Here is a 9,070-nt window from a genome sequence, read left to right on the forward strand (position 1 = left end):
AAAACTTTTCACTTCTCTCTCTCTCTTTGTCCCCGTCAAACGTGGCTCCCTCTCACAATTCATATCAAAGGGGGCCCCACATGATGGATTATTCACATCCAATGTGGGGCCCACATGATGGACAATCCATATCAAAAGTGAGCCCCACCTGATGGATGACCCCATATTAACATGGGCCCGAATAATGGATGGTCCACATCAAAAGTTTGCACCTAATGATCAATAAAGTACATTAGAAGCAGCCAGTGCGATGGATGACCTACTTCAAAGGTAGGGTCTACACTATGGATAGTTCACGTTAAAGTTGGGCTCTACATGATGGGCAGTGGACATTGAAGTGGGGCCCTACATGATGGATGGCCAACATCAAGGTGGGCCCAACATGATGGACGATTCACATCAAAGATTTGTCCTAAATGATTAATGGCCTACATCCAAGGTAAGCAATGTATGTTAAATGACTCACATTGAAGGTGAGGCCCACATGATGGATGGTCGACATCAAAGATGGATGACCCACATCAAGATGGGACCAACATGATGGACAACCCACATCAAAGATCGGCCCTAATGATGAGTGTCCCACATCCAAGGTGGGTCCCACATGATGTCTGGCCTACATTGGAGGGGGGGCCCACACGATGGATAATAACATTGATTGTGGCCCCACATGATGGATGACCAACATCAAAGGTGGGCCTTCCATAATGGACAATGCACATTAAAGGTTAGCCTTTAATGATGAATGACTCACATCCAAGGTGGCACTACATGATGGATAATTCACATCAAAGATGGGGTCCACACAATAAACAGTCCACATCAAAAGTGGCCTCACATGGACTATGAATGAGGGTGGACCAAACAAACTAGAGGATAATTGTTATATATTGTGAAGATGAAAACAAAATAAACTTTTCTCCTTTTTAGTTGTATAAACCAAGATAAGCTATTTAAGGCACAAGTAACTGACCTATAATGACTTACCGACCGAATGCTCCTTAAACATGTCACCACACGTGAGCAAGCTCAAACAGAAATCACCTAATCGGTTTCACCTGCACCACTGTTGGTGATATTCTTTTGTAGCCAGGCATGCTCTACACACTCATAGAAAAGTGGGGAGATAGATCCAGTAGAGAGGGGCAAAGCACTCTCCGCTATGGCCACTGGTTTTGCAGGTACCCCGCAACTTGCTCTGCATATGGATTTCGTATATTACTAGAGCCAATGCACAGTATACTCTTCCCACTGTCCCGCGATCCACGCCATTATTCTGATGCAGATTGTTATGGATGGGCAATAGCCAAAAATTCTCCCTGATGTTAATAATCTATCCCCGAATCTTGTACCCTTTTAAGTTGATTGTGGACCGTTGATGTATTTCCGTCCCTAAAACGCGTATGGATGTGCACAGCTCCCACACGCGCGTGGCATTAGCAAACCTTACGTCGACGTAAAGAAAGGACATTTCGTTGTTTTCAAACTGGTGTGACTTTTTTTCTTGTGATTAATTACTTGATACACGGTCAGAATCTTTACACAGTATACACAGGATTCAATCATGGCATGCGGGGCCCAGGGTTCGCTGTTTCTGACCATTTGTATGTTCGTTCTCACCGTGGATGAACTACTTTTTAAAAACCTCCTTTGTGAATAAACGTATTAGGCCTTTGATTTGTCGTAGGGCACAACAACGGCTTACATTGAACTAGAAAAGGTCCTCACAATTGGTAGTTGAGATATTCCATTCTTGAATATTTTTGGGGAATTCTCCATCCACGGTGGGATTCAACATACGAATGATCTGGATGAACGATCCATTGGCCCCACTTATCACTTCTGAAAATCCATGTACACGGAGCTCAAGTACATTCGGAACCACGAGCCAATACCCTTTTCATGCACTGGACTGCTCAAAACTTTCGGTGCTCCGTAAATCACGTCAGCATGTTTGGCTTTTTTCCTTTATTCCATTTCCACACTATTTTAATATAATGCTGGGCCCCGCATCATGCAGGGCCACTTCCCACCGTTGGATAGCATGCATGTCAGGGATCAGGACCATTGATCAGGCAGTATACAGAGGAAAAAATAATATTGGTCCGCTGAACAGGCGGATCATACTTGTTTGAGAAAAATGGAAATGAGGTGGTCTAATGCTCCAATTTCAACATGTGCATCTCATTTGATTAGCGTGCTACCTCGGCTTTGGTATACGGCATATTTAAAATGTATTCTACATGACGGATGGCTCAGATCAACACGTGGGGAAGAAGCCTCGCATTCTATCGAAACGCTCAGTTAAAGCCTGTTTGATTTTTGTGCATCCGAAAAATAACCTTGAAAGAGGTCATTGATATCTTTTCACTCTATTTAAATCTTCTTACGGGTTTTTTATCTCAAAAATTGGTCTTACGAGTTTTTCATCTCAAAAATTGGTCTAAAAAACTTACTTAAATTTGTAGACCCCAATGTGATATGCATGTCATATCCATACCATTCATATGTATTATCAGAAGATTTCAGAGCCTAAATCCAAAATTGAGGCAAATGCATCACTCAAGTGGCCCATACCAAATGAAACAATGGTCTTAAACATTCGCCATTGAAACTCATCTTGTTTATTGAGCCCACATTAATATTTATTTGTCATCTAACCTGTTCATGAAGTCATAAAAACATTGATGAGGGATAAACACAAATATCAGCTTCATCCAATACTTCTGAGGGCCACATAAATTTTTATATGGTAAGCGTTCAATTTTTACCGTTTCTTATGGTGTGGTCCGTTGGAGCTTTGGATCCACCTCATTTTTTAGTTTATGGGCTAAAGGAGGGTGACATATAGGATGATCGGTGCTGATACATCATGTACATCACAATGGACCCTACATTCATATGGCAGCCATCCTCCATTTGAACGCCAAAAAGTTAAGCCATCACGGCAGCGTAAGAAGCAATGCGATAATTACGTGATAAGTAATTATTACCCATTTACCAGTAATTACCTTTTATTTGAAAAACCAAACAGCCCTGCATACGTAGGGAGAATAAAAGTAAACCCACAAGGGTAACAATCTTCACACAATTAACCTCATTAATTCTTAAAATTATGCTTTATTTATTCACTACATCGGAAGGGTTTTAAACCGAATAAGAGGTTATTTAGGTAATTAAAAGGTGAGTCGGTGCTTTCAAACTCTTTTTATTTTTATTTTTTTTCTCGTTTTTAAAGATGTGGAGCGATTAACAAGAACAGTCAAATTGTATGGATTTGATCTTTCTAAATAGTCCATTGGCAGGCAACTAGGCATCTAAGGACAATTGATGAGAAGTGTCCATTGGCTTGAATTTACCAAACATCTGTCTGTTAATCAAAGGTTAGGATTTCTCTGATAACAAGATTTTTGGATTATGACTCAATCGTAGTGGGTTTTTTCGATTTAGACAGATTAACTTAGTACATCCCACGTATGCAAGTTCTAAATACAAACGTTTTCAGGTGTCATAATCTACCAAATAATTCACATTTTACTATCATATCTTGCAAACTGATTTCTCCAATGCCATACCCAGTAGATGAAAAAGAAATGCATTGCGTTATAAGAAAGTTATACATTTTTTTTTTTTTTTTAAAGGATGAAAATGCAGTTCCCACCGCCACCTTGATTACACATAACCTTGCTTGTATTTACGGAAGAGGTCTTCTGTCTTAGCATTCCTAAATGCACAACACCCTATCAAGTACACAAATATAAGTCCCACTAGTGTGAGGACCAAAATCAGATCTGCCTTCCTCCATTCCTTCTTTAGATTTGCAAGTAGGCCTGCCTTGCAAGATTCGCATGCATAGCACAGCTGCGTCTGTTCATTGCTCCACAGCAAGCAGTCCATGTCCTCGGCCGTGTTGATCGGACTAATCCAGTACGTTGGATTGACAAATGTGTAGCCACATAAGGTTGGTGGCTTGCAGCAACCTGACTGTAAATCAAAAGCACAAAAGAGAAGAAGAGAAATAGGGTCACCCCGTGACAGAACAATATGTTTTGATTACTGAGATGGGTGTCACTACACATTAAAAAAAAAAAAAAAAAAATCATTTTGAGAATGTAGTCGACACTATAAGTTACAGTGCTCCTACTTACATTCGTACCCTCGATTGATGTAAATTGTCCATTGAGTCCAACACACATTTAATGGACAATCATGCTAATATCATGCATGCCCATCTAATAGTATTAACCATAATGGCCTCTATTATGTACACTCAATATCATCTGGATAAACATATGTTTAAATGTGAGTCTAAAAATTCTGGGCAATCCTAGCCATCCCATCCATTGGTTGGAAAAAGGATGGCTACAAAAAATAAGGCCTAATCTACTATGGATTTGATAATCCAACCAGTCTTATTGTTTAGGTGGTAGCCCTTCAATGCAACTAGGAGCACTGTAACTTATAATTATCATGTGATAGAGATTTTATTTTATTTTGTTAGGTATAAATAGTTGATTTGATTCAGGGGGTCAGTGGTAGACAGGGGAGGGGGTATTTCAACACTCAGGTCTTGGTTTGAGCCCAGCTAATCATTTACCCAAAAATTAAAATAAATGAATAAACAAATAGTTGGCTATCAAGATTATTTTAAATCCTCATAAACAATCTCCACTACTTCATGATTTCTTGTAACTAGCTAAAATGAGATGAACTCATTTTTAAGTGGGGAGTAAAAGAGTTGGGTATTTCAAAAATAATTAATTTGGGGGTATCTTACATAACTTGCGACTTAAGTAAGAACATGAGCACCATCATATTTTCCAATTTTGGCGTCTAAAACAAGAGAATGAACACATATGATCGAACATACCGTAATTGATACAATGGAGCTGTGTGTAGCCCGGTGTGATATCTGAGTGCCATCCAAAAATTCAGCCCCGATCGATAACTCAGGTGGGTCACACTTAAGGGGACAGGAACAAAGGGTCGACTGTTGTATATATGCCATCCAACCCATTCATCAGGACAGCCCCCACCAGGAGAAAGGGACACACCAAAACTCAGGCCATTCAAAGACTCAGGTAGGACACACCGCCTGAATATACAAGTTTTAGGCATGATTGTAATGGGTCCATATGGTGTGTCCGACTCGTGATCTACATTTCTTTATTACAGATTTGTATCAGTACCTCACACTAGTAATACTAGAAATGAATGCGAAAATAATACCTGTAATGGGCTAAGACGTGCATTGAAGAAATCTTGTGCGAATCGATAGCTCTGATTCAATTCAGCACACATGCTAGTAGAAGCGATACAGTTACGGATACGATCCCACTTGAAAGAACCATGCACCCTTCGACGCATCCACCCTGAGTAGTCGTCGAGGCGATATTCTAAGAAGGCGCGGCTAGGGACAGTGTGGCCAGACCCTCTGTTAGTTACCATGAAGGTGAAGACGACCAATGCACCAAGTAGGATTATGAGGATGAGCATGGCTACCAGGTAGAAGAATAGGAGCCATGGAATGCGCCAAAACGCGCCCACGAAGCCAGCAAGAGCTACGATCAAGATCAAGATGCCAATGATGATGACTGGCCACTGTAGAAGCTTCACGCAGCTGTTGTCAGGCTCGGATGCTAGCCAGATCCCGGCGCCGATGATCGGGATTGAGAGGAGCATGGCCACGAAATTGATGGCTCCGATGACATTGTTGCTGAGGGGCATCTTGCTGTGATCGCAGACACGGTGATAGCCAAAGACGCTAAAAGAAGGCAGTGTGGAATGTGGTTTGCTTAGTGATGGAGGTAAAAGAATACCCTCGGATTCTCTGCTTTGTGGCCCACTCTACTACTTTTTCTTCTCCTCCTCCTTTTTATCTTTTGGCCTGTCTCCTAGACGACGTTGATATGATTTAGTAGATTGTGTTGGCTCATCCACAAATCCCGTGGTGCACGTGTATATCGATCTGGACTGGTCATGTTGTTTGCCCCACTGTCGATGGAGCATAGCCCAAAATCACGATGATTCGGATGGTGTTTGCCATCTAGTTTTTCCTATTGAATTCGGACCGTTGGTTATTTTTCTTTTTAATAATTGATTTGTGGCCACCAATCGGATGGTTAAGATCATCTTGTAGTGTTTGTTTTCCCGGGTGCACAGTGGAGGTGATGAGATTTGGATGGACTGGATTGACATGCATGTATGAAACGTGTAGTTGATGACATTGTGGAAAACATACGTCATGGCTTATCCATACACATCGATAGTGGGTGGGTTATAAAGCAAAAGGTTTAGGCAATTGATTTTCGCTCCATTGCAATAAAAAAACGGATTACCTGTCTATGGAGGCACGTCCGTTTTGTGCCTCCAGATTGTGTACCAGACACATAGCGTATTTTTAAGATGATCTGAACCATACATCATTGATCATACTATTTAAACATCTAATAAATGGACCTTTTCACTTAATATGAGCCGTTGCTGGTTCTCTTCTTTTAATGTTCATTTGTATGCCACCAAAGGGCCAGTACTATCTATCCACTGTGATCTTTGCACCAAAGAATAATCACTGTTGGAAGCACCAAATGAACGGTTTAGAAACTATCTATGTATGCCACTATTCAAAATGATATGTAAGCACGGAAAATGCCGTGCCACTGTAAGCACCGAATCATTTTTGTTTCTAATAGGCATTATGTTTCCACGTCTAATCTTTTGAAAGAGATACTTTTCAAAGGCAAGTCATGTTATATATTCCCACGCAACATAGGAGGGAAACTTTCACATGCAAAGCTTTCCTTTCCTCCTATGTTTCACTTTTATCTAAAACATCCGAGCGGTGTAAAAGGTGGGTCGCACCATAAAGATCAGTGATATAGATTCATGGATTGACTCAATGTGCAGGTGTGGCCCACCTAATGGGCCATTGGTCAGCATTTCCAAGTGATTTTATACGTCCAACCCTCTTCCTGACTCAGATGTCACAAGGGACACGTGGGCGGGCATTGTATGTTTATCTTGGCATAACAGCTTCATCTGAACATTTCTCATCTTAAAGATTTGGATCATTGAAAGATGACCGAGATTCAAAGTTTAATAGGCCAAACAACATTTCAGAGCTAAAGAATACCGAATAAATATATACATGCAGAGATATGGCCTGTCCCGACCCACTGAATTTATTGTCTCCTCCATAAGATGCTCATTAAATTCACAAGCAAAAACATAGCATTTCAGATGTGCTTATACAAGTAAAGAGGTCCCTAGATTTTTTGTCCAACTCAAATTAGATTTTTTTTTTCGAAATACTAAAATTTCTTAAAATCATAAACTTACTTAAATTAATAATAATAATAATAATAATAAAGCATTAATCAAGACCATCCAAATTATGGGCCCCATCTTGGTTGGATCATAGGTTGGAAATTACACCTCTGGGACAACCTAAGTGGTTAAAATCATCTGTTTAGTGTAATTTTTGCAGCATGCTCCATCCATAATGAGATCCATGATTCAGACGGCGGATGAACCCATCACTCATGGCAAACACTCACCGTAGTCTGTTATGGCCCACTATTCATAGTCGCCCATCTGTAATGAAATTCAACTACTTGTCTTTAACGAATGACTGAATGTTAAGAGTTCTAAACAAATATTTACGTGGACCATAAAAAAATTCAAATCCAATAGAATCAAACGGTTGGTTTTCCACCTCCAGTGATTTAACAACAGGATTCTGGTGCCATGTTTTCCTGATTGAGTATAATAAGATTTTTATTTAACTAAGAAATCGAAGTGGGCCATAGACGAAGGGAAGGCAGCCAATGGGTTGTGCCAAATGCCTGATAGGCTAAGCCCAGCATTGAATGGCCTTTCCCTGCATGTTGGGGCCTGGTTGAGGCCTGTGTTTAGAACTTGAAAGAGAGTGGGGCGATGGGCTGGGCTAGGATGGGCCATGGTCATAGTCCATTGATTCTCTCTCTCTCTCTCTCTCTCTCTCTCTCTCTCTCTCTCTCTCTCTCATCTATTGAATTTTAGATTTGTCTTCTTTATATCTTACTCTCTCTCTCTCTCTCTCATTTATTGAATTTTAGATATGTCTTCTTTATATCTTCACATGAGCTGACATAACAAATATTGTACTGTTTTTGTAATCCTACACTCCATGGTCCAACAAGCCACGTGAAGAGGAGAGAAAGTCCAAGCTGGCCACTGGCGAAGAGGAGAGAAAGTGGTGACAATTTATCCTACTTTGGTGAGAAAAGAAAACTCAGTCATACATTGCCAAAGGGTTGTTTTATTAAATGATGACTTTGTCCTTGAGTAATCTCTTTTCTTTTATATAATAACGCAGCTCCTATCCTCCTGTCCCATCGCATCAAAAGTTCCCTTCCCATCTGATAACAACTATCAAGGGGATTTTGTATATCGTATAGCTATAATATAGATATTGTATAATACGCCAAGGTATACAAAATATACACTTCCCAATGCCATTATTCTTATGCAGCTTGTGATTGATGGACAATGCAAAAAATTCTCCCAGATGGAAGAATCTAGCCCCGTATCTTGTGTGCTTTTAAGTTGATTGTAGACCGTTGATGTATATTTCTCTAGCTCCCAGGACCGCATGTGGATGTGCACGGCTCCCACACATGCATAGCGTTAGCAAACCATAGGTCGATGGGATGTAAAGAAAGCATATTTCGTGGTTTCCAAACCATTGCGGCTTTTTTTTTATTATTATTATTTTTTTTTGTTTTCTTGTGATCCGGAATTACGTTATACACAGCCAGTATCTTTACGCAGTATACAGAGGGTTCAATCATGGGATGTGGGACCCAGGGTTCAGTGCTTCAGACCACTTGTCTGCTCAATCTCACCGTAAATGAACTACTCTTTAAAAACCTCCTTTTGTAAATAGTAGTAGTATTAAGCCTTTGATTTGTTGTGGGATACAACAACAGCTTACATTGAACCAGAAAAGCTCCTATTAGCTGGTAGCTAGGTGTTCCATTCTTGAATATTTTTGGCGAATTCTCCATCTACCCAACCATGGCCCCACTTA

At 40.4% G+C, this 9,070-nt stretch overlaps 1 protein-coding gene across 1 annotated transcript; it reads right to left on the bottom strand.

Moving 5' to 3' along the window:
• Window positions 1–3,516: 3,516 nt before the first annotated feature.
• Window positions 3,517–5,836, bottom strand: LOC131233554 (protein TORNADO 2-like). Its single transcript, XM_058230309.1, has 2 exons — window positions 5,230–5,836; window positions 3,517–3,984 (listed from the first exon to the last, which is right to left on the bottom strand). Exons 1-2 carry the CDS (start codon window positions 5,725–5,727, stop codon window positions 3,673–3,675), a joined length of 810 nt encoding a protein of 269 aa, XP_058086292.1. The 5' UTR covers window positions 5,728–5,836; the 3' UTR covers window positions 3,517–3,672.
• Between the last annotated feature and the right edge of the window lie 3,234 nt (window positions 5,837–9,070).

The sequence above is a fragment of the Magnolia sinica genome, chromosome 18, assembly GCF_029962835.1.
Source record: "Magnolia sinica isolate HGM2019 chromosome 18, MsV1, whole genome shotgun sequence".
NCBI lineage: Eukaryota > Viridiplantae > Streptophyta > Magnoliopsida > Magnoliales > Magnoliaceae > Magnolia > Magnolia sinica.

What these genes read in the sequence shown, in the direction of transcription:
- LOC131233554 (XM_058230309.1), bottom strand. Translation starts at nt 5,727, where the DNA reads ATGCCCCTCAGCAACAATGTCATCGGAGCCATCAATTTCGTGGCCATG. An exon ending in CACGTCTTAGCCCATTACAG is followed by an intron (nt 3,985 to 5,229) that starts GTATTATTTTCG and finishes TTTGATTTACAG; the next exon opens with TCAGGTTGCTGCAAGCCACC.